At 41.3% G+C, this 25,430-nt stretch overlaps 1 protein-coding gene and 1 long non-coding RNA gene across 2 annotated transcripts; one reads left to right on the top strand and one right to left on the bottom strand.

Moving 5' to 3' along the window:
* Positions 1-4,113: 4,113 nt before the first annotated feature.
* Positions 4,114-14,112, bottom strand: LOC307015094. Its single transcript, XR_013801421.1, has 3 exons — positions 14,025-14,112; positions 7,711-7,875; positions 4,114-6,467 (listed from the first exon to the last, which is right to left on the bottom strand). It is a non-coding gene; the product is annotated as an uncharacterized lncRNA (long non-coding RNA).
* A 1,137-nt stretch (positions 14,113-15,249) lies between these two features.
* lratd1 (LRAT domain containing 1) lies at positions 15,250-23,203 on the top strand. Its single transcript, XM_079644287.1, is given in 3 exon segments — positions 15,250-15,421; positions 15,859-16,385; positions 16,388-23,203. Coding segments are annotated over 2 exon segments (786 nt in total). The 5' UTR covers positions 15,250-15,421; positions 15,859-15,895; the 3' UTR covers positions 16,684-23,203.
* Positions 23,204-25,430: the final 2,227 nt, after the last annotated feature.

The raw sequence follows: 25,430 nt of genomic DNA, 5'->3' as shown, positions 1-25,430 counted from the left end.
ACAAATGTATCACATCAAAATTGTTCTCGGGTGCCTGTTAATAACTGACACATCCCCACTGTGCATGTCCTAACATTCACATTCAGGGCAAATCAATCAATAAAAAAACACAGCGTGAAAGTGAGAAAAGCAGCGTGTTCATTCATCCAATAATGACACTTCACTTAAATCCTGGCTGCATGCCATCATAAAATGAGAGCCCCTACTATCATCCATATTTTAACAATAAAAGCCCAATTTGTGATTTAAATCCATGAATTTTAAATCCTCGGAAAATACTTGCTGACTCAAAACTCTGACCCTTTTACACATTAACGCTCATTTGAATCCATGATTGAGCTCTTTTAGTGGAATGGAGTTCATCAGGATAATCGTTCAATTGATTTCATCATTAACATGAGGTTGAGAAGGTTCAGTGCATCCGAAACACAAGTGAAAACAGTTAACTGTAAGGCCCTTTAAACCAAAGTAACTTCCCCTAAATAAGCTTGGTTTGGTGATCAGTCATTATAGTATGTGTCCTCCACAATTTCAAGTAACTTCTAAGTCAGTGTCTGATGATCTAGAGAAAATTGGTTAAAGTCAGCTTGTTTGAGTTAACATTAGGTTCTGGGCAATATGGACAAAATCACATTTTGTGATATTATTGATCAAATACCTCATATAGTCTATCCTTACTTGTGGATCTGTGTTCCTGGAAATGAAGCTAGAAGGCTCCCCATCTTCAGGAATCATTGGATCTTCTTCAAGGGATCTTCTCTCTCAATGACAGACCTGACCTGTATTTACAACATCGAAGTAAACTATGACTCGAAACAAATATGTTAGCATATAAAAAACAAAATATTTGTTAATCTGTAGCTCAATGTTTGTGTTATCAACAAAGCACATTTTTGTTCACATATTACATAAAACCTACAACCCTAGAGCCTATGCAAAATAGAGTTATTTATTCTGTAGCCTAGTAAAGCATTATGCTACCTATTTCACCAATTGAGTAAAAATAAAAATATTGCAGTAGTAGGCCTACTCTGAAACTGAACTTTGTAGTAGTGTAGTATTTCTTATTAAAAATACTCCTTTATAAATCACGTAATCATCTCTAACAACAACATGAGGAGTAAGTAATCAAGACCTACACATTAAGATACGTCACGTTTTCTCTCTGTAAAAACAAACATATCATGTAAAAAATTCTTAAGCGGCTGAAACTTGGTGCTTTGAATAGCTTACACTTAGACTGTTGATATTCACAAACCACAATAAATTCGCTTTACAGTACATGGAAATAGCTGTTGCTAACACACATCAAAACTAGCTAAATGAAAAGCTACCGTTAGCTTACCAAGGTTGTGCAGTGCAACTCATTGAAATGAACAGTGTTGGGCAAGTTACTTCCGAAATGTAATATATTACATATTACTTATTATTCTCTTTTGAAAGTAATAAGTTACATTACAATATTACTTTCTCTGAAATATAATGAGTTACACTACTTTAGTTACTTTTTAGTTACTTTCACCAAAATAACCGCAAAAGAATAGCTAGGTATTTTAAATGCTAAAATGTAGTTTAGTGCAGCTCATTATGCATCCAGTGAAGGGCAATGTGGTATAGCATAACAACTGTGTAGGCCCTTAAGGCTACTAACAACTTGTATTACACGGCTTAGTTGAATACTCCATTCTGATTGTAAATTCTTAACATGTGACACGTTGTTAATACAGCAGTACAGACCGCTGTCAAGGACTATAATGAAGGTTAACATATTGTAAATCAAGGCAAATATTATTTAAACCATGCTCATGGTTTGAAATGGCAAACATTGAAAGGCAAAAGTATTATTAAAACCATGTAGCCTACTACATCATCACCTTGGTCCCATCATGCTGGGAAGAGAATATTTACTGTGCTTGAAAACTGGTATCACATCATCATGTGAGGTTGACTTTGTGACCTGGAGAACATTTCAGCTGCAACATCAGCTCGTTGATAATAAGCTTGGGATATGAGATATTTTTGTAGCCATTCGTTGTTAAGGCATCTGTGCTATTGTATGCATTATTTTTTGACCCAACATTTCTACAGGCATGTCAGAATATGGTACTATTTTCACATGAATATTCTAGCCATTGTCTATTTTTATACCACAAGCTGCAAAATGACCGCCTTACCCCACTGTACAGAGTTGTTTAGATATACCTGGCACCTGCGGGTCGCAGAGGGGCGGCGTAGTTTCGGGCGACGAAGACTGCTGCTCCGGGGCCGGCGAGTCAGGCGAGTCAGGCGGGAGTAAGCTAGTGTCCACAACGGAGGGTAACGTGATGTCCGCATCTGACCTGTTGCTACTGTCTGCAGTAGATGCAGTGTTGCTGGCGTTTAGTGATGGTTGCTTGAACCATTTTCGTATTAATGATTATCCACAGATCAGATGTGTGTCACTGCTGTGGAAGCACTTTGGAAATGATGCACGCGCAGCGGAGCAGGTCACGCGCACCTGACACAATTTGTTGTTTGTATTTTTCACTACGTTCTCTTTTTTGAATGGTTGCATAACGTTCAACTTCCCCGAAGATCTCGACGCGAAGCCTGAAGGGTAAAGACCAGGTTTACTAATCTACCCGCACAATTTGTCCGGTGTCGGAATGTCTCGCTATGTTAGTACATTCTTAAAAAACAAAACACCATTTAATTTCGGGTTAAAATGTGTTGTAACTGCGTTACTGAGCATTGTAACGGGTAATATATTACCCACATTTCATTAGTAATGCGTTACATTACTTCGTTACAGCAAAAAGTTATATATTACTGTAACTCCGTTACTTTTGTAACGCGTTACACCCAACACTGGAAATGAAACGGCTTTCCAGGCGGTCGACTTCTACTTAGTTTAATCTTTGTGAAGCTTAATGTTGGTAAATGGATTAATATGGAGCTAACTATGACTACTAGCTCAACACGCCGATCTCCATGACTTTTCCTAGTCCAGGCAAACTGCACTGCAATACTTCCTGTCAATAAGTAAATGATGGAAATGGCTGGAGCAAATATCAGACTATTATCACAACTATAATGTCGACAGCTAAATCATTAACTTTAAACTCATGACAATAGTTTAACTTTTTATAACTATGCAGTCAAGTCAATCATGTTGAAATGTGTTTACTTACTTTGTAGCTTTTATTTTTGATGCTGGGACATTTTCATAGTTCAATCAGTGCATGAGATATTAACATGTTGAAGGTGAATTTGTTAGTCCTTTGAGGATATCAAAGAGAAACACATACGGTGAAATGTTTTCCCAACAATCAGGTTAGGTTCTGTTGCAGACATTAGCTCATGATTGTATGTTGCTATATGTTGTGGCCAATCCAGTTATTTTAGCCGGGCCGGCTAAAATGATTGGTCGTGCTTTTTACAGTAGCCTACTACGGCTTCCACAGATGACATTTTTTGTATGGATTTTTTGTCAAAGCACTTAAGATATTCATTGCTATCGGGATGTTAAGAGCATTCCATGGAATACAACAAAAAGTGTATCTCGAGCCGGTTTCTCAAACGTAGGCTACCTACCCCACCTTTAAGAAGTGCTCTGCATTGTACCATAGTAAGCAGAATCATATTATTTAGAATCATACCAATATCAGTTTAAATAAAACTAAAGTAACCAACCAGACCGAAACTTATCACAGACTTTGATACATTTTTTTGATAATTAACTAACATGTTTTAACATTGAACTTCAGCAACTCGTGCAGCATTATGTGTATTTACCATATATCTTTCTGACAAAATGTCTTTTGTGAAGTGTTTTTTAGTTCAACTTATTTTGTTTTCAATTGTTTTATGTGTCATTGCCAATGTAAAGCACTTTGAATACCCTTGAGTCTGAAATGTGCTATAAATAAAGTAACCTTAACCTTACCATAAAGAACCTCAATTCAACTTCTTTCAATCTCCCATGTTCTAGTGTGACCTCTTTCGCTCCTGTTTACAGATCCTCACATGACCCTTCTGCTTAATTAACAGGGTAATAAAAGGAAGGAGAGAACATGATTGTATAAAGAAACATTACGTTGGATTTGTGCATCGCACCATTCATGTGTCCATCACAGGCCATCTGGAACACTCCCCTCAGTTAACACTTTTTGCCCACACAATGAGTTTCAGTTTAAAATCAAACAACTTTATTGAGAGAGATACCATAAAATGTGTGTTATGTGAATAAAGTTGTCAATTTATATCATAAAGGAGGCTGGCACAGCGGATGTGCTAATGTGCTTGGAAAACAGGATGATGAATGTATTCTGATTAAAACAGCGGAGGAGGATAATCACAGTTAAGGCCACTGATCTCTGAGCGTTAATTATTTTAACCTTTATTTATCTGGGTGAGGTTTGCCTACACATTGACATTTGGGAGCTGCCAGCTGGAAGCAGCAATTCCGGTCATCCACTAAGCAGTTAGCATGGTCTACTGAGGCATTTGATAGTTCAGTGCTGTGCTCATCGGCACTTTGGCACTAGATATCTGTGTTCACTTTCCAGATTTCTGTCACTGGAGAAGGGGCTTATATGACTCAGGATGGCATTGATTAGATGCAAATTATATTTTTGTAAATCAAATTGTGTTGTGACTCACTTTGTATTGTACTGTCTATGAAATGATTTGCTTCACAAATGATACAAATAAATAAAAAATGCATCTGGTTATGTTTTCATATCAGTCTTCCTAGAATAAATGTCACTTGAGTTGTATCAGACCTTGCCAATAAGGCCAGTTTGTCTAAGTAAAGTATAGGATTTATGTCTAGTGAGCATGACTTATGTCTCTAGAAACTACAATTCTCCCTCCCAATCAATTTAATGTGGTCAAGATGGAGACCCTAAAGAAAAAGGAAATGCCACCCATTGTGTTTTGATGGCTGTGATCATATCACACAGCCTGGACTGTGACAATGACCTCTGTCTGACCTCGTTGATACTGCTCCCTCTCTCAATCACAAACACATACACGCTGACACATATGGTCTAGTGGTGTTGCTGATGTTAGCACATGTGTGCTCTGGGCCAAGAGCTGCTTCATTGGCACTGATTAGTGCTTTATCCTTCCCCTGCAAACACCAGCCAACATCCCTCTGCATACCAATGGACTACACCAACCACAGAGCAAGAGACAGGGGACGAGGGGAAAGGAAGGAAAATAAACTGTGAAGAAAGCAATATTAACAATAAGACAATTTGGCATAATAGTACATTTTGTCACAATAAAAGTAATTGTTGTTGATCTTAAAGTCTCTATATGACCTTCAGGTAAACGAGACCAACTGCAGGGTTGTTATGACTGTTGAGTTGCCACTTCCTTTCATCTGCTGTATCTTTCCGACTCACTAAAACAAAAGTACACTGTGGTCGTTATTGCTGATAATGCTGCTCAAACTGACAGCGTTGTCACAAAAACAAACCTGCCATCGTCTGGTTCCCACTCAAGTAAATAAACTTAGATTAGAGGTTTTTTCCTGCATTGTTGTCACTGTTGGCAACATTAGCTGCCAGCTGCCAGCCAGCCATCTCTGTTTGTTTTTACCTTTTTCTAAATGGAGCAACTGTAATGTAAGTATGTCAGAACACTTTAAATGATATTGTCCTGCGGAAAGAGGTCAAATCAGAAAACAAAAATATGTGTCGATTGAAGGGAATGGATAAAATAGCAAATCCTGTGGTTTAATTTAGAAAATATTATTGTCTATTGTTCAGACTGTGATTTTATTGGCTAGAAACTGTCTCGGATTGGCGTTTTGGGGCATTATAAGGCTATCTTCCCTATCAACATTACAGTCTTCATATTGTGAAATTGTCTTTTGATAAGTATATATATTATATGAAGCAGCATAATAGGTTTAAGACATTTAAGAGGTGAAAAGAGGGAGAAAAACATGTTAAAAATGTTTAAAAAAAACACTTAAATAAACCAAGTTTGGTGAGCAGAGTCTCCACTGAGTTATACCACTGCACACTTCAGTGAGCTACAACCTTATGTCAACTTTGAACACTGTGGTTTTCTTAACTACGTAGGATCACACTGAGCTATAATTCTGTTCTGTCAGTTCATGACAGAAAGATAGAACTCAGCATGTCGGCCTTTTCCTGTGCTCACACACACACACACACACACACACACACACACACACACACACACACACACACACACACACACACACACACACACACAAACACACACACACACACACACACACACACACACTCAGAGGTCTGTGAAAGGTACAAGTCTTTTGAGAGCAGAGCGACTGTACAGTAGCTGCATTTAGTTGGATATGGAGAGCAGTTGAATCCTCAGAAGTTAACATTCACAGCCACATCGATGGGCTTCAGATGTGTCAGATGACGGCCTCGTGAATGACTCACAGTCCGTAGTCTGAGGAAAGCTGATAAGACCCGGCGGAAGACCTGCTTTTCAACAGGAGACAGATGGAGTTGGAACAAAACACATCACACATCACACACACACACACACACACACACACACACACACACACACACACACACACACACACACACACACACACACACACACACACACACACACACACACAAGAGGGACACACAGACAAAAAGAAATCAGAGAATGCTTTCTAATGTCATTGTAAAAAAAAATCTGTGACCGTTGGTAAACAGATGTGCAAATGCTAATATTAAATAAAGACACACATTTTTGCTTTGATGTATCAAAGTATAAAACACCGTAAAAGTAATTGTGATCTAAATAGATGACCACACTTTAAATCTAACTTCAAATTCAGATGGGTGTTGTTACACAAACAGAAACAGTACAAGAAGTTAATACGCATCACAATAGGGAGACCGGCTGTATTTGGAGACAAACATGGAGGGAGACTTTTGGAGCTGGTCTTACAAAGCAACACTTTTGCCAATTCAATTCTTCACATTGGCATAAGGAGTGTTTCGTGAGCAAACTATGCCAATTGCTTCCCCTGTTGAATTGCACAACGTCTAGAGACAGCTTGATGCCATATGTGACTGCCTGGATATGAACCAGGGTCTTTAAGCCAGCAAAAGACTCAAATGTTTAGACATTACAAGAACATCTCTATTAAAGCCATACTGTTCCTAAACAGCCCGCTTGGGCAAGCATGTTCCATTTCTTTACGTTTATCACAAACGTGAGCCAAACCCTTGACGTTATCACTTGTAGCAACATCCACCATATTGTTTTCACCATTAGGAAAAACAGATGAGGCTCTGACATGATGGCACACATCATGTTTGGCATAATTAATATGGTGGGATGGCCTAATTGTTTTCCACTCTTTTGTTTGCCAGTTACCGAGTTATTTATGCATTTATCCATGTTGAATATCTTATGAAAATCTCCAAGAAATGTGTTTTGTTCCATGGGTTTCTCGCGCTAATGCAACAGATGGATCCCCTCCTGCCAAGAAAACATATACCACTAAATAAAATATTCATATAAAAAAGAAAGAAACACCAAAATCCAATTAAAAGAGGTGTGTCCTACTTGTCATGCGTAGTGTTACAATACTGAATTGATTTTGAGTCACTTGGTCACATAAAATGGAAGCTTGTTTCCCAAGCAGTTAGAATCGAAAAAACGTGTTTTGTTCAAACCAGACTTTTGCTTTTGTAAAGCCAACAAAAAAAGGAAACCAACCTTCAAATACTGAGTATAGCTCTTATTAGAGCCCCAGGTACTTAACGAAAGGTCCCTTGCTCTTCAGTCATGGGCCCAGGATTAGTTCCCCATGGTGATAAAGCATCCACCCTGCCAAGGGGTCCTTGAACAAGGCACTTAACCAGGTGTGAATGTAAGGAGCACCTTAAAGAGAGGGATAAAACATTGTTGTCAGCACTGTGGTTGACTAAGCGCTTTAAAAAACACAATTTCCATTCAATTAAATTGTGCCAGTGCAGATTTTTATACCATAATTGCTTATTATACGGTTTAACCAAGCAAACACACTGAGCTTCATTGCTCCCCTTTCCCACTACAATAAAGATCACGCTCGGTTCTGGAAATAACACCCTTAAGCAAAGTCTTCACTGTGATTATAGATATGATGATGATGTTGATGGCTACCATCTGCAGCACCTAAGCACCTACAATCAAAGTCTCAAACAACAGACATGCTGCAGGGTGTAATTGCTTTAATACAGTGTTTTCTGACACAAGAGGCATATGATTATTTTTTGTATAACATCCACGCCCTAAAAGAAAAACAACGTATTTTTTTGGTTTGCAAATGTTTTCATTTAAAGAGGAATCAACACGTTTTTTAACCCTTGGAAAAACACATCTTGGGTTCTGTCAATGTTATGATATGCTGGCAAGTTTATTTTTATATTAATCCATTGGGAAAGAAAGTAAATTGGTGTGAACAATATATACATGTGGCACGGCTGTGAATAATTGTCATCCAGCATATACAGGACTGTCTCAGAAAATTAGAATATTGTGATAAAGTTCTTTATTTTCTGTAATGCAATTAAAAAAACAAAAATGTCATACATTCTGGATTCATTACAAATCAAGTGAAATATTGCAAGCCTTTTATTATTTTAATATTGCTGATTATGGCTTACAGCTTAAGAAAACTCAAATATCCTATCTCTAAATATTAGAATATCATGAAAAAGTATACTAGTAGGGTGTTCAACGAATCACTTGAATCGTCTAATTAACTCGAAACACCTGCAAGGGTTTCCTGAGCCTTGAAAAACACTCAGCTTGGTTCAGTAAACTAAATCACAAGTATGGGGAAGACTGCTGATCTGACTGCTGTCCAGAGGACCGTCATTGACACCCTCCATCAGGAGGGTAAGACACAAAAAGAAATTTCTCAAAGAGCAAGCTGTTCACAGAGTGCAGTTTCAAAGCACATCCACAAAAAGTCTGTTGGAAGGGGGAAATGTGGCAGGAAACGCTGCACAACCAAGAGAGATGACCGCAGCCTTAACAGCATTGTGAAGAAGAGTCGCTTCCAGAATTTGGGGGAGCTTCAAAGACAGTGGACTGAAGCTGGAGTCCAGGTATCAAAAGTCACTGTTCACAGACGTGTCCGGGAAATGGGCTACAATAGCCGTATTCCCATGGTCAAGCCACTTCTGAACTCAAGACAACGGAAGAGGCGTCTGACTTGGGCTAAGGAAAAGAAGCTCTGGACAGTTGCACAGTGGTCCAAAGTCCTCTTTTCAGACGAAAGCAAGTTTTGTATTTCATTTGGAAGTCAAGGCGCCAGAGTCTGGAGAAAGGCTGGAGAGGAGCAAAATCCAAGTTGCTTGAAATCCAGTGTGAAGTTCCCACAGTCAGCGATGGTTTGGGGAGCCATGTCAGCTGCTGGTGTTGGTCCACTGTGTTTCATCAAGCCCAGAGTAAATGCAGCTGTGTACCAAGAGATTTTAGAGCACTACATGCTTCCGTCTGCTGAAAAGCTCTATGGAGATGAGGAATTCATTTTCCAGCATGATCTGGCACCTGCCCACAGTGCCAAAACCACCAGTAACTGGTGTACTGACCATGGCATTACTGTCCTCGATTGGCCTGCAAATTCCCCTGACCTGAACCCCATAGAGAATATGTGGGGTATTGTGAAGAAGAAGCTGAAAGACACCAGACCCAACAATGCTAATGAGCTAAAGGCCGCTATTGGAGCATCCTGGGCATCCATAACACCTCAGCAATGCCACAGGCTGATTGCCTCCATGCCACGCCGCATTGATGCAGTAATCCGTGCAAAAGGATTCCCAACCAAGTACTGAGTGCATTAATGGACATTTTCAAATGTTTGATTGTGTTTTGCTGTTATAAATCTTTTTTTTTTACTTGGTCTGAGGAACTATTCTAATTTTTTGATATAGGATTTTTGAGTTTTCCTAAGCTGTATGCCATAATCAGCAATATTAAAATAATAAAAGGCTTGCAATATTTCAGTTGATTTGTAATGAATCCAGAATGTATGACATTTTTGTTTTTTTAATTGCATTACAGATAATAAAGAACTTTATCACAATATTCTAATTTTCTGAGACAGTCCTGTAGATAAGTGTCTAATGTACCATGGCACAAAGACAGAGGAAGTATTTGTTGATGCCCCTGCAACCTTTAAAAACACATCGTTAAGCTTTTCTGCTTCCTCTTCTGTTTGGCTCTTCACTAAATATATCACAGAACTGTTTCTTAGGTAACTCCTTCCATGATACACTAATTTAATTTAAGGCGCTGTAAATTCCTACAAAGTAATCTCCTGGGAGAAGATTTTGTGATTGATCTTCTCCAGGCTTTTCTCTCCTTCACAAAATTGTCACAGCGACAAGCCATGAGAGGCAATAGAAAAAAAATCTGGTGATCCATTTTTTTAAGTCTGATCAAGTGTTTCTCAACTGTGTTTATGCTACAAGTTCCTTTTTTCTTCTTCTGTGAAAATAAGTGTGGAGAGTTAATGACGGCCCTATCTTTCTTTAGCTAAAATGTAATGTTACATATCTTGCAATCAAACAAATTGAGTAATTAAAACTCACCAGAGAGCATGATTACTTACTTAGAACAAAGGGGAGTGGTGCGCTTCAGCCTCTTGTGGCCAAAATAAGTATCACAACAACAAACATGTAAAATAATGGTCCAAAAAATATATATATATCAACATGCACGTGTGTCAACAGACGGAGAGAAATGTTACTTCCAAAGCCTATCGGGCAAAAGAGTTTTCACTTGTATATTAAGTCATAAAATCATGAGAGAAAACAGTGAAACTCAGACTTATTTATTTCACTTACTGCTTCTAAAGAGAATACATTGCAGGAGATTTGATTGGTGCACCGCCCCACTGCTTCACCACCTTTTGAACCAAAACTTTTGGACTCGAACGTACTAACCAGGGCTGTCCCTTGGCATAGGCAGTATAGGCGAATGCTAAGGGCGCATCAATCAATGGGGGGCGCCAAAAACTTTTAAAAAACTTTTTTTTAAAGGTTTGATTTTTTATTGATTTTTTATTTCATAACAACACAAATTCCCGATTTTGGATCAACAAAGTACATCTTATTATCTTATACTAACAGAACTACGCCTATATTGCATACAGCGCCTATAAACTATGGCGCACCCCCCCCCCCCCCCCCCCAAATCAAGTTGAACTGCCCCAGCCCCAGTAAAAACCAGAGGTTTATGTGAAATAGTTATTTTTTGAAATAATGGTTTTCGTGTGCAATTATAGGTTTTAAATGTTGTATTTGTGTTAATTTAAAATAAATCAAACTCCCAAAAAACGTATAAAGCTTTTATTAACATTGGAATTTACTGTGTAAGCGGCCGCAGGGGGGAGAGCTTTAGAGAGCTCTCTCCTGAAAGACTGAGAGGCTCTGATAACCTCAGCTCAGTGAGGTAAAGACACACCTTTATATGATCATTATAGCTATAAAAAAATAAGAGAATAGATTTTCATCTATTCTCTTATAGTATAAAATACTATATGACAGTCAAATAAAGTTGTTATTAATAAACAAGGATACAGTTTAAAAGGGGAGTGATTTGTAAAATATCCATAAAGAAAAAGAAAATCTGCTTCCAGTTCTGTTTCATATGGTGTTGAGAGATGTATCCATAGATCTCTTAATGTTGCTCTCAAAGTGCAGCAGATTGATGATTTTAACTTCAATATTTAAAAAAAAAATCTTCCCAGGGGAGCATGCCCCCGGACCCCCCTAGAGGAGGTGAGGTCCACCCCCCACTTAACTCATGCTCAAATGGATAGGATACTAAATACATTTGAACACAGCTTGTGTCCATATCTTTCTGTTTTGGTGATGCCACAACCGTGCATACATACGCAAATCATAGTGAGTGTCTGCATTTTGGGGGGGGGGGGGGGGGGGGGGGGGGGGGGGGGGGGGGGGGGAGGCGCCAGCTAAAACCTTGCCTAGAGCGGCAAATTGGTCAGGGCCGGCCCTGGTACTAACTATCAGTTGTACTCCTTACAACAGGAAATTGGCTCGTTTGTACTGTACACCCAAGATAATAGTGCTCTTTTTTTTTACCTGACAGTTTTCTGTAGCCGACCGTGCTCTCTGACCTCACTGGAAAGGCTCAAGCAAAAAGATTATTTTTCCCCTCGCAAGAATCAATATAGTATCAAAAAAAGCTTACACTGTATATTCTGCTACCTTTGGTTGTTATTCACACTAGAACAAATTATTAATTAATAAGTCGGAGTATGCTCTATTCTAGTAGATATTGTGATATAACAGGTGGTACAGGTCTTTAAAATGTTGACAATGACATTGTATCATTTTCTGTGTGCTGACATCAGCTCTAACACGGAAAACATCTGGTGCCTCAAGGGTTTATAACTTCACATGGTGCCATTTCTTCTCAAAAGACACTCTCTTTTATCATGGATGAGTTACTGAATGGGTCTACGGGGACAGGCACAATACACTCAGGGTGTTGGGGGCCCCTCTGGCCTTCACCTGCTAAATGTCACTCCAAAAGACATGTAGCAACCAGAGAGAGATTCAAAATGACCAGAAAGTTATAAAATGACGATAGAAAAACATGCAACAGAGAGACCAAAACAACTATGAAGAGCCTGTCTTTAACTAGGAGCCCCTCTTAGTTCCACCTTTGCAAAACGACTATAAAGAGACACAAGCTGACCAAAGACTGACACCCAATCCTTGCAAAGAGACAAAAGATTATAACAAAGAGACAGAAAACAACAACCAAAAGAGGCATAAGCACTTTAAAATGAGTTTTAAAGTGCACCTTTAAGAGAGGTGGTGTGGCCTTTAACATTGTTGTGCCCAGGGGCCCTTCTCTCATAATCCACCGACATGTTTATAACATGTGTAAATAATTAAAGCTTTCTCACTCAAACAGTCCATTAAGGTATGGTCAGCATTACTGCAGGGGTACAGTATCACACATCATGGGGTTGTATAAAATGTCATCTTGTATATAACACAGAAAAAAAGGTCCATGTGTGGCATTTGTGCATGTTTTGTATGTCAGTGACACAGACAGACACGTGCAATGACCCTCGATGCATACATTTGCGGACAGCTGTACATGTCCATTTCATTTGCATGGTACAGCACTGCAGCGTATATGATTTAGTTAGTAATTAGGGAATAGAGACGTATCCAATTATTGGGGTTGTGAAATATCACCCTGTCTCAGTAGTTATTCCAGCACTGTCTGCACCCTGCATTATCATTACACACCAGCTGCATATATGATTACAGTGTGCGTGTGTAAAAGAGTGGGAGAGAGAGGGAAAGAACCAGAGAAAGAGAGCAGGAGAGCAAATACAGTAAATGTGTGTGTCCAGGAAAGGCGGCGTCTACAAAGGAAACTCATTTCTGCTCATTGTAGATTATAGGTGGCAGGACCACATGCCCGCAGGAGCTGAAGCCAAAGCCATTGCCGAGAGTCTCATGACACATCGAGTGCGTGTGTGGGGGGGGGGGGGGCAGGGTACTACTGGTACTACTTTTCTCTTCCTTTCTGACTTTAAGTACATAGACACACACACAAACACACACACACACACACACACACACACACACACACACACACACACTATGTAGTAGGTACTACATCACAAATAAATTATACCACTCGTGCAGCGCTGTACATAAACTAAAAGACCATCAATCAGATACTACTGCTGCTCTCTCAAGGAGGTGTAAATACATAAAGGGGTAAACACACACAGTTGCTAGCATTGCTGTGTGTGTGTTTGTTCTTTGTGTGTGTGTGCGTGTGCGTGTGCGTGTGTGTGTGTGTGTGTGTGTGTGTGTGTGTGTGTGTGTGTGTGTGTGTGTGTGTGTGTGTGTGTGTGTGTGTGTGTGTGTGTGTGTGTGTGTGTGTGTGTGTGTGTGTGTGTGTGTGTGTGTGTGTGTGTGTGTGTGTGTGTGTGTGTGTGTGTGTTTGTGGAGGTAAGTGTGTAAACCTGCACAATCATATCTCACCCACTGAAACAGCCACCATCCGCTCTGCCTGTCACCACTGGAAACAAAGAACAGGGACCGTTGTATGTCAGCAACTGGAGAGCTGCTATCTCCAACCATCTGGGAAAGAGGAAAATAAAGTGAATCTCTGAGGATGAAATAAAAAAAAAAAACCGCTTTTAAAAGTCGAGGCAGACAGAACATTCCCTCCATAGAGTAGAGCTCTGTCATAAACCAAGAGTTGGCTATCTGCTCTGGGAAGTGACAGACTCGACAGCAGCACAATGTGCATGTATCAAATATATTATGCATGAAAAGAATATATTGTGGCTGAAATTTTAATTTGCATTTAATTTCAGTCATATGTTGTTCCGAAGACACAACATCAATGCTAACTAAAAATATTATGGAGTGTGTATCAATCTCCCTGTGGACTCCTTTGTTTTGTTCCTAGCTTGCACACAAACATACACCTGCCTCCAGCCCCTCCCTTTATAGTCTCCACCACACACATACACGAACACACACACACACACACACACACACACACACACACACACACACACACAAACACACACACACACACACACACACACACACACACACACACACACACACACACACACACACACACACACACCCACACACACACACACACACACTCACACACACACACGCTGACAGATATGAAGGAACGAGTGAAGCAGTAGTGAAGCTATTGAAGCAGCTGGAAATAATTTACAAGTTGTACATGGGAGCTGGAGGACGGAGCCTATTCTCGCATTCAGGAAGGTGGTGAACACATTTATCATGTCCTAAAGTGTGCATGTTATTAGAGCTCACTTTTTGAGTATTTTGGCGATAGTAGACATTTTTATAGCACATCAGAGCGCAATAAAAACTCCAGCTTCTCTCATATGCCCGCCTGGAGATATGCATGCTCTTATCGCTGCTGACGGTTGCCTTGAAAAACTTGCCTGCACGGACTCCGCTGATCATGTAGAGAATTCCACAGCTCTCTGACAACAAAACCCATGCCACGGTAACTAACAGCCGCCTATCGCCGCCAGCCGCCCTGCGCCGACCTGATTGGATCCTCAAATTGACTGACGTGCTCCTCCACGTTTCCCATTGGCTACGCGATAATGGCCACGTGACTGCGTTCCAATGAGACGCGCTGAAGGCGGAGCGCGTGGGCTGAGGCGCAGCTCTCCGTGGTACTTAAATGGAGCTGGTGCTGAAAAGAGTGAAGTACTAGCACGCACGACAGCCGGAGCGCCGGTGCGCGGTGCGAAGAGTGAGATACACAAGTGTGAGAAGAAAGAGGGAAGAACAAGAGAAGGAGGACAGAGGACCTTGCAGCCCTCTGTACTCATGGACCATAAGGATATTTAACCATTTGTCCGGGGAGAGTACAGGTATACTCTTTTAATCCACATTTTGCACCGTGCGTAAAGACGCAGGACTTGCATTCTCTAGCCGTACTCTTAAGCAGCTGCAACCCTCATATACTATTTTTTTCTTCTCCTTTTTTTCTGCATGGGAACCGCAGGCTTGTTCACATTCCACTGGAATTAATGATTGACTAATGGGTGTGAAGGGAGCAAGGGGCAGCGGATCATTGCTTGCTTTAGTGTACTCTTTCGGCTCAATAACACCAGAGAGCTCTTTCCCCTCAGTACAGGTGACTGCTGAGAAGTGATGAGTGCTTTATTTGCCTCTTATCTATTGAGCAAAAGGGATTAACATTCAGCCAGGCGTCTTTGCATAATGTGTCTTGTTATATGAAAGCTCTATCTTACGCTATTGACACCCCTCTCTCTATCACTCTCTGCATCTTTCTCTCCCCTCGCAGACACCGCAGTCCATGCCTCTGCCTTGCCAGGTCATTGATGGGAAATCAACTGGATCGGATCACCCACCTCAACTACAGCGAGCTGCCCACGGGGGATCCGTCCGGGCTGGAGAAGGACGAGCTTCGGGTCGGCGTCGCTTACTTCTTCTCTGACGAAGAGGAGGAGGTGGACGACCGCACTCCGTCCGATTGCGGCTTCACCAAGGACCTCAGCCCGGCCGAGGAGGGACCATTCTCGGTCAACGAGGTGGAGTACTCAGCCTTCTGCTCCCAGGAATGCATCTTCTCCAAGCTGCAGGAGAACGAGGACTTGAATGTGTTCGCGGCCAAAACTTTGCTGACTATGTGCAAACCGGGGGACCTGCTGGAGCTAGTGGCCACGGCCCAAGCCCCCCACTGGGCCATATACGAGCAGGAGGATCAGGTCATTCACCTGCACAAGGGCGAGATCCGCAAGGACAGCCTGCTTGAGATCAGCAGTGGTCGCCACGGGAGGATAGTGAACAATCGGTACCGGTACCGGCCGCTTCCCCTGACCTAGTGAGGCAGAACGCAGTGGGACACCTGGGCCTGAGCAGCGAGGAGATATGCTGGACCAACTCGGAAAGTTTCGCAGCGTGGTGTCGCTTTGGGAAACGGGAGTTCAAAGCTGGGGGAGAGGTGCACTCGGCGGAGCAGCAGTATTTCCTCAAAGTGCATCTGTCCGGCAGTGGGGTGCACACTCTGGTCTTTCGCAGCCTGGAGGACATGATCCGGGAGAGGAGGCGAGTGGACGCCAGTGGAATTCTCAAAGAGCTGTCTTTGGTTAACGGGGGCAAGGAGTGATCAGGGATTCCGTTTGATATCCCCCCCTTACCATTTCTCCCACACACCCTCCCATTGCGCACGGACGCACAAGCAAAGGCACACACAAGCACACAGACAGACGCAAACACATGCAAGGACCTGTTGGTTTTGGACTGTCTGCTTGTTAAGGATGGACCCCGGGTTGCGTCTGGACAACAGGCGCTCTGTGGAATTTGCATTACATTTCCATTAGTGTTGAAAACTGCGAAAGAGCGGCCATATAAACAGACAACGCCCCTTCAGATAAGAATTCGTGCTGAGTGGGACACGCGATTTCTGCTAAACCCATTGCCCCGAACTGCGAAAGTCACCTTTTACAGACCGCACATAGCGCACACGGCTCGGTTTCTGTTTAATTTCTCGGGATAATGGAATTGGCCCCCTCTCGGCGCAAAGGGCGCCTGCTGCGGCAGACCAGACGGTGAGAGATGGGGGGGGGGGGGGGGGGGGGAGATAGGATCTGGGATGGCTATGGACAAGTCTCCCTTCTATTTTTTTACTGTTAGCTTTAAAACCGGGACTGACCATAACACAGATCCACTAATTCATAGACCTCTGACAGTCCCAGATGGCTACGCAGTTGCCTAAACAAAGCCTTTTGGCTTGATCGAGCTCCCCTTTTGCCATATGAAGAAGAGTATTGTCATTTTCACAATGCTGTCATCCTGCTCCACAGCACTGGATATATGTGTACAATTGTATTCATATTGATTTCAATTTGAGTCCCTTATTTTTGTATTTACGTTTAGTGGATTTAACCCTGATCTCTGATTTTTGGTTGAAATAAATGGAGGTTGAAATATGAAAATAAGCACTTGGGTCTGGCAGGTGTTGTTTGGTCACACATAATTACTCTCACACAAACACATGATCTCTCACTCTCTCTCTCTCTCTCTCTCTCTCTCTCTCTCTCTCTCTCTCTCTCTCTCTCTCTCTCTCTCTCTCTCTCTCTCTCTCTCTCTCACACACGTGCACATGGTGATATTAATTATTTATGCCCGACTGCCTCCTGACCTGCCTTGAGCAAAATGGGCTTCATATATCTGCACAGTATTTGGAGGCAGTAAAATGGTCATCTGCATCAAAGCCATGAAGGTTTATGAAAAATCCATATTGGATCAGGGAGCTACATTACATAGGCAGCTGTACAGAGTCAATGGGAACATGCAGTGTTTGGCTAAAGGCTATTTCCATGTCTGGGGTTTATCCTGCTGGTATTTCAACATTCACAGAAATGTTGATCTCCAGATTATGTTTTTCCTCCCTCTCCCATTACAACTCTACACATTGTGGCTTCTAACATCCCATTTCACAACTGCAGTGTGTACAAGATGTCCCTCCAATATAATGCTTATCGTGAGCAAACACACTGTGTTGTTATGGCACCTGTGTTGTGTCTCTGGATTGATGTTTTGGCTCCTCTGCTCTGAGAGTCAGACAGTGCCTTCCTTTTCTCGAGAGATCTGCTGTAGTATCAGTGACGTTGGGATTAATATCCTCGCTCTAACTTTTCGTGTCTCCTTGCATTTGCCTAATTGAGTCTGAAAGCACCAGCGGATGTGGAAGTGGATTTATGGCCGTAGTCTTTGTTCTGCCTGCTACACCTGTGATTCATTGTTGATCATATCCAAGGGTGGAAGAGGTTTTCAACATAACGTTGCTGCTCTACAGCTTGTTTGGTTGTATCTGTTGTAGGAATCCTGTATTAGCCTTATTGTGATCATAAATAACAGAGCTGCTGCTGGAATGGAAGGCAAAGAGTTTGTGTGTGTGTGTGTGTTGGGGTGTGTGTGTGTGTGTGTGTGTGTGTGTGTGTGTGTGTGTGTGTGTGTGTGTGTGTGTGTGTGTGTGTGTGTGTGTGTGTGTGTGTATGTGTTTGTGTGTGTGTGTGTGTGTGTGTGTGTGTGTGTGTGTGTGTGTGTGTGTGTGTGTGTGTGTGTGTGTGTGTGTGTGTGTGTGTGTGTGTGTGTGTGTGTGTGTGTGTGTGTGTGTGTGCGCGCGCACAGATGTTGCAATCTCCCCACTCAGACGTGCTTCACGTCAAAACAGACTAATAAGCCGCTGATTCTTGTGCCTTGAGAAGATTTTCTCCAGCTTTTGACCCAAATACTTAATTTGATCGGCTTTGTTGTGAATGTATTGACACATTTTCTTCTCCTGTTAACTCCCTTTCCCTCTAATTCTCTTTAGCTTTTGTTGGCTGGTATATACACAGTCTGGCTTAACCCTCCTCTCATTGTTTTACCTTTTTTTTTTTTTTACTATATGCAGCAAAGCCACATTAGAATCAAATGTTGTTATTGATACCAACTTTTATTGTGAAAATTGGCAAGATCATGTTAGTAGAAGTATTCAATCATCAGATGCTTTGGATTTGAAATAGGAATTTAGTCATCATTTAAATGCATTTTAATGTGTTTCTTGCTAACAAACATCTGTTCTATTTTATAGTTGATCTTGTTTTAACTGCTGATGATTGTTGAGTTCATTTTTCTAAAAGGATACATGTTGAATAGATAGGGGTGTAACGGTTCACAGAATTCACGGTTCGGTACGTACCTCGGTTTGGGGGTCACGATTCGGTACGGGTTCGGTACAACAAGAAAAAGCAAAAAAAAGTCCCAAATGCATAATTCCAGGTTTGTTGTTATTTATTTTTGAACAGTAGTGCAAGTTTCAGTGTACAAATAAGAAAGTCTAACATTTTGAATAATGAACTGTATCAGTGAAAAACAAACCACAAACAGTAGCACAAACACTCAGATGGCCATATAATATCTGATGTAAAACAAAAAGGTTTCATCAAGCTGTAAAACTAAAAATAATGTCTTGAACATATTACAAAATAAATAATAAGAAAGTCTTTCCAGGGCGCATAGTCGTTGAAAAACATATGCCAAAAGCTTCCGTTATTTATTTTGGTCTCTCGGCTCTCGTGTCCATTGGCTTCTTAAAAACAGCGGGGATAAGCTGTTGAACTGCTGTTGTCTTTTTCCGGGCTCCGGTGATTGGCAAATCTGGGTGATGCCTTCTGATATGATTTAGCATGTTTGGCGTGTGTTACCATTAGCATGCCCCCTGGATTATATATAGTGTAATGGATACTGCCCTCAGTGACAGACTTTTTTCCCTTCATAGAAAAAGGTGTATTCGTCGTGTGACTGCATGTGCCGAACCGTGACGGTTCGGGATGACAACGGATACCGTTACACCCCTATGAATAGAGATGGCCCTAGGCGGGTGATTGTGTGTGTCTGTGTTTGCAGGTGTGTGAATGCGTCAGAAATTCCCCTGTAGGTTTGAAAAATCAGGGTAGGTGGGCAACCGGTGTTAGAGTTTGTATGCATGTTTGTGGTCTGTGACTAATAGGCCTCTGAAAAAGATGTTCTAGTGTGTAGGATATGTGTGTTTGTGTTGCTTCCAGGTAGATAATGCACACCACATTGTTAGCTTGAGAAGAGACTTCCTCTATTTGACACAACATTGCATGTGTGTGTCAGTTTGGCTCTATGGCTGTGCGTGTGTGACAGTGTGAAACCTAATTATCAAAGCTGTTTCAGGTTATATATATCATTTAAATTAATATATATATAAAGAGAGAGTATATTGGCCATATGTTGTTTGCAGGAATATTCATGTAGGGCTTCATCTTTGTATCCATCAGCGACAGTGTGAGAGTAAACGCCGTTACTAGGGCAACTCAAGCCACTATCATGCTGTACATCCACTTAGGTCGTGTGCCTGCATGCGTGACCGTGCAAACCCTCCACAGCTTAAAGCTAGTAGTTAGCGTTAATCGCTAATCATGTAAGACACACATATGACAACCAAATCTTCCTTTCTTTCTCCATCACACACTGAATCACTAGGGACCGGCTATTGTTCCTTTGTGTGGTGGTATGGATGCATTCAATGGGGTTTGACTTCATTTTGTGTGTGTGTGTGTGTGTGTGTGTGTGTGTGTGTGTGTGTGTGTGTGTGTGTGTGTGTGTGTGTGTGTGTGTGTGTGTGTGTGTGTGTGTGTGTGTGTGTGTGTGTGTGTGTGTGTGTGTGTGTGTGTGTGTGTGCATCTGGAAAAAGCGGATCTCAGCTAGCCTCCTGCCAGCTAAAGCAGCGGTCTCAGAGGAAATGTTCTGGGGAGGAGGGAACAAGACAGAGTATCATGTCTGCTCGATGCCTTTAAGAGGATCTCCCTCTAATCTAGACACTGGCCTGGACTCCCAGTAGGCTTCAATGTCTTGTCCTCCCCCTCCCTGCTTTATTTTAACAACAACGACGGCACAGCTGGAGATGTAAATGAGGCAGTGGTAAATGGGTTACATGCTGGTAAAACGTTGCTAACAATGGCTTCCCCTTAACAGCTGTTGTAAATTGTGTGCCTACAATCTATATAGCATTTCAATGTTTGGAGCAGCACATTCATACTGACATTTAAAACTAATCAGCTGCAACACATTTAAAATAAGATGGTGATCAAGCTCTTACATGCTCTCAAAGCATAGTCTTTGTGTTGTATGTTATAGGTTGGTACTGGACAGGTGCTAGTGTGGTTATTCCTTTAAGTTGGAATCTGTGTGCAGTAGATCATCATCAGTTTTTTTCTTACTGAAATAACTTGTTTTTCACACTATTACATTTCAATAGATACAACTGGAGATATTCTAGATATGTTCTTCACCAGGAAATAACCAAAACCAACAGTAAATAAATAAATAGCTTTATTTGTTGGATAAAACTGTTAAAAATACATAATTGAGCCGGTAAACACTCACTAGAACACTAAGCTGAAATATTTCCCAAATAAACTATTAACTCCTTTTTAAGTAATGTTTGTTAAAAAACAACAGTGCAGCTGCTTTAGTAAACTATTGAGCCTTCTCCTAAATGAAAGGTTATGCTTGTGAGCTGATTTCAAAGATGAACAACTTGATGTTAAGGCTAAGAGCCCAGAAACAACTTAAGGATGATTAGGATTAATGACAGGAATGTGCTTCCAAAAAAGCTTTAAACCGAACAGTATTCGAGAAATCTAGGATACTTTCAGCCACTTGGATGAAGTTAGAACATATTAGTCAGTCTACCTTCATCAAGTAAAATTCATGTACGATCAAGGCTACTGTACCTTATTTATGCTAATACATTAAGTTAGTAGAGACCAATAATACATGTTATAACAATGGAAAAGTAACTCTACCTCAAGAGAAACTTTAATTGTGTGTAATAGCAGCCTTGCAGTGTGTGTGTGTGTGTGTGTGTGTGTGTGTGTGTGTGTGTGTGTGTGTGTGTGTGTGTGTGTGTGTGTGTGTGTGTGTGTGTGTGTGTGTGTGTGTGTGTGTGTGTTTGCAAGTTTGTCTATGTGCTTTGTGGGAGCTTAAGTGTTCTTATACTTGCAAAGGGAGACTCCTGGGGAACGGCTCTGTAGGGACAAGTTGCAACAGGTAAATGTTTCCGTTGGAGCACACAGACATTCCCACACTACTGGAAACAACCTGCAGGCCCCGCCCAGCCCAACGTGCAACAGGTGGACTAACTGACATGCAAAATAACCGCCTCTGTTGAAACGACCTTTGTCCGCACCTGCACTGTGAATGGAAAGCTATACTTAAAACCTGTTTGCTCAATTTAAATTCACAATTGTATCACTCCTCAAAAGCAATGCACACAGACAAAAACTGTTTGAGTGTGAAAGATACAGTAATAGAGAGTTTGCTTGAATTTGCACTGTAACTGTTGATTTGTATTTTTTGTACCTATAGCAAAGATATATTACATGCTATATTTCTTTGGAATATGTGAAAGAAGTATCCAGATAATTTACTTAAAATGCAATGTTACTCTCATGTTAGTGCCTTTTCCTCTATACTGTTTCCTTTATACTGTTGTGTAGTTAAGCCTAAAGCAGCATAACATGGAAGTAAAGTTATTCCTTAAAATTGTACTAAGCGCAGGACCACCTGAATAATCTTTAGGGGAATTGTTCTAAACATCTGTTTCTAAAGCAAGAACTTTATGAAGTCACTGTTTCTAAGGAAAGTGTAATGTGTTTTGTTAATATAGTATCTAGTATGAGGCCAGTTGCAAACAACCTTTAGGTGATAAAACCAACCCGTAACATTTCTGCACAGCTCATAAATGTTCTATTTTCGGGCTCCAACATTTGACTGTGCTTCGCTGAGTTTAGGGTCTGAGTGGCCTCAGGATATGTGCTCCACCACAGCTGCACCCCTTCAGCCTCTCCACCTCTGTCAAGAGACAATGAAAGCTAAATGTCAGGCGCATATATTGTCGACAACCTCTTAAAACATGTAGTGGGACAGTACCTTTCATTCATTGAGTTGAATAGCTTTACGGACCTTATACTGTGTTCACTGTGTTGCGAAGATATTTGATTTGGAACAGGAGAAATAATCATCCTTCAAGGAAGTCAAATATGCTCAATATGATATTTGTCAGGTGAAAACCAATACAGACACAAATTCAATTAAAATGTTTGACCTCAGTTGTAATTTTCCATTCCCTTGAGTTTCATTCACGAACATTTTGTAAATGTCTCATCACATTTCCTATTGTGTCTCTCATAATCAGTGTTTTTCAAAGCTCCAAAAATCGTCTCAATTCAACAGCCACGAGCAACTCCAAACATATTTGCACATAATAATCAACAATTTGGCAATAGAACATTCATGTATTCCATGAAAACATTCCTAACAAGAGAATACGATTTGAATATCTTTGTTTAATGAGGATGAGTTAATTTAGCGCCCCTGTGGAGGTCAGACGGAGCAGTGATTCGCTGTCTGGTCTATCGCCAGCAGGTCTATCAGAGGGTTGAACCTCGGGTTGACAAATATCGGACCCATCAGTCCACCCTGACTGTTTTATGTGTGTGGCCCCCATCCTTCTGCTCCTCACTCTTAATGAGTCAGAAGAGAAATGGCCCTCAGGCTGTGGCCCTGCACAATCACAGTTTGATTAATGGGAAGGACCAAACATAGCACCATCTTTCCGTCTCTGTGGCTTTAACCCTTTTTAAAAAGTCACCGGAAAAGGTTACTCTAAATGTCATTATGAGCATTCCACAACCTCCCCGGCTGCCCTGCTCTGAATAACCCGCCACCGCGAAATGTCATTCTCTTAACATTTCGTCATGTTATACTCAAGAGTGTTTTTGCCCAGAAAAGGTTTAAATCGTACCATTTCAAAACGTTACACTCTGTGGCTGGAAATCTCTCCCGCATCTTTTACAATTGCACGCTGTTGAATAATGCCCTCTGTGAATTCATTTTCACAGAGAATGTTTGAACTGAGTTTTTCTTTCTGCCTCACACTGCAGAGGTTTATGTGAGGAAGTTGGTAATCTCTCTCTCTCTCTCTCTCTCTCTCTCTCTCTCTCTCTCTCTCTCTCTCTCTCTCTCTCTCTCTCTCTCTCTCTCTCTCTCTCTCTCTCTCTCTCTCTCTCTCTCTCTCTCTCGGTGAGATGTTGGTGAAAAAGCATGTTGCTCATCAAGGTGCGCAGCGTGGGTTTGCTTGGATGCCCATGGCTCATTCCCAATTTAAAACAAATACATTTATATGATAGGACTGGGCAAGGAAAATAAAATCTCAATATTTGGAATGATGACATTCATTAAGTTGCTGCTTTGTGCTTACATCAGGCATGTTCCAACATGAATATATCTAATTAAGTCACCATATCACCACACCTGTGAGACGGATAGAATTGAAAGTAAAAAAGTGACTACATTTCAGAAAACAGTTAGGGATGAGTTGAAGTTGGACAGGTCTCCCTTGAAAAAGAGATGGATTATCTCAATGGGACCACCTGGTTAAATAAAGGTTTAATACAAATAAGTTCATGGGGGACTAGAAGAACATGTTTTCTCTCGGCCCCCCAACAGGTTGAGCCAGCAATGGAGTCTGTGTGTGTGTGTGTGTGTGTGTGTGTGTGTGTGTGTGTGTGTGTGTGTGTGTGTGTGTGTGTGTGTGTGTGTGTGTGTGTGTGTGTGTGTGTGCGTGCGTGCGTGCGTGCGTGTGTGTGTGTGAGTGTGTGTGTGGGGGGGGGGGGTGTGTGTGTGGGGGGGGGTGAAGCAATGTGATAGCTCACTAGATGACAATGGCAGTTTTATTCTCATACCAAATATGTTTGTGGCATACTGATTTTTTACAACTTTTCTTGAGTAGCCACATCAAAATATCAACAAACTCAAATGTGGGTGACTGTGGCTGCGAGGGAGTGTGGCCCTGGTTGTGGGTTTGATCCCAGCCGGTTCAAGTCGGCATGTCGATGTATCCTTGGGCAAGATATTTAACCCCGATGGCATGGCCAACGGTTTGGGAATGTGAGTGTGAATGTTAGTTTGCTCTGTATAATTGAGGTGTAAAAGGGTGAATGACTTGTAGTATGTAAAGTGCTTTGAGGGGTCCTAATCAACAGATAAAGCGCTATATAAGTACAGTCCATTTACAATTACATCCAGCATTCAATTAAATAATGATTAGCTTGCATTCACAAAGGAAATACAACTCTTCCATAGTGGCTGCAACTAAAAAGTCCAACGTCTGACATCATAACTAATGATCTGTGTTATTTCCTCTGTACAGAGTTAATGATCTCAGCCACAATCTGTTTATAATACACACTGATTACACATCAAAACACTATCAATTCAGGCTTAAATTGCCCCAAAAGTTTGGCACTCAATTGGCCCACCCAAACAACAAGAGTA

This window comes from Notothenia rossii (genome assembly GCF_949606895.1).
Source record: "Notothenia rossii genome assembly, chromosome: 8".
Taxonomy (NCBI): domain Eukaryota; kingdom Metazoa; phylum Chordata; class Actinopteri; order Perciformes; family Nototheniidae; genus Notothenia; species Notothenia rossii.
Note: the sequence above shows the minus strand (reverse complement) of the source record. Positions and strands in the feature narration are given on the sequence as shown.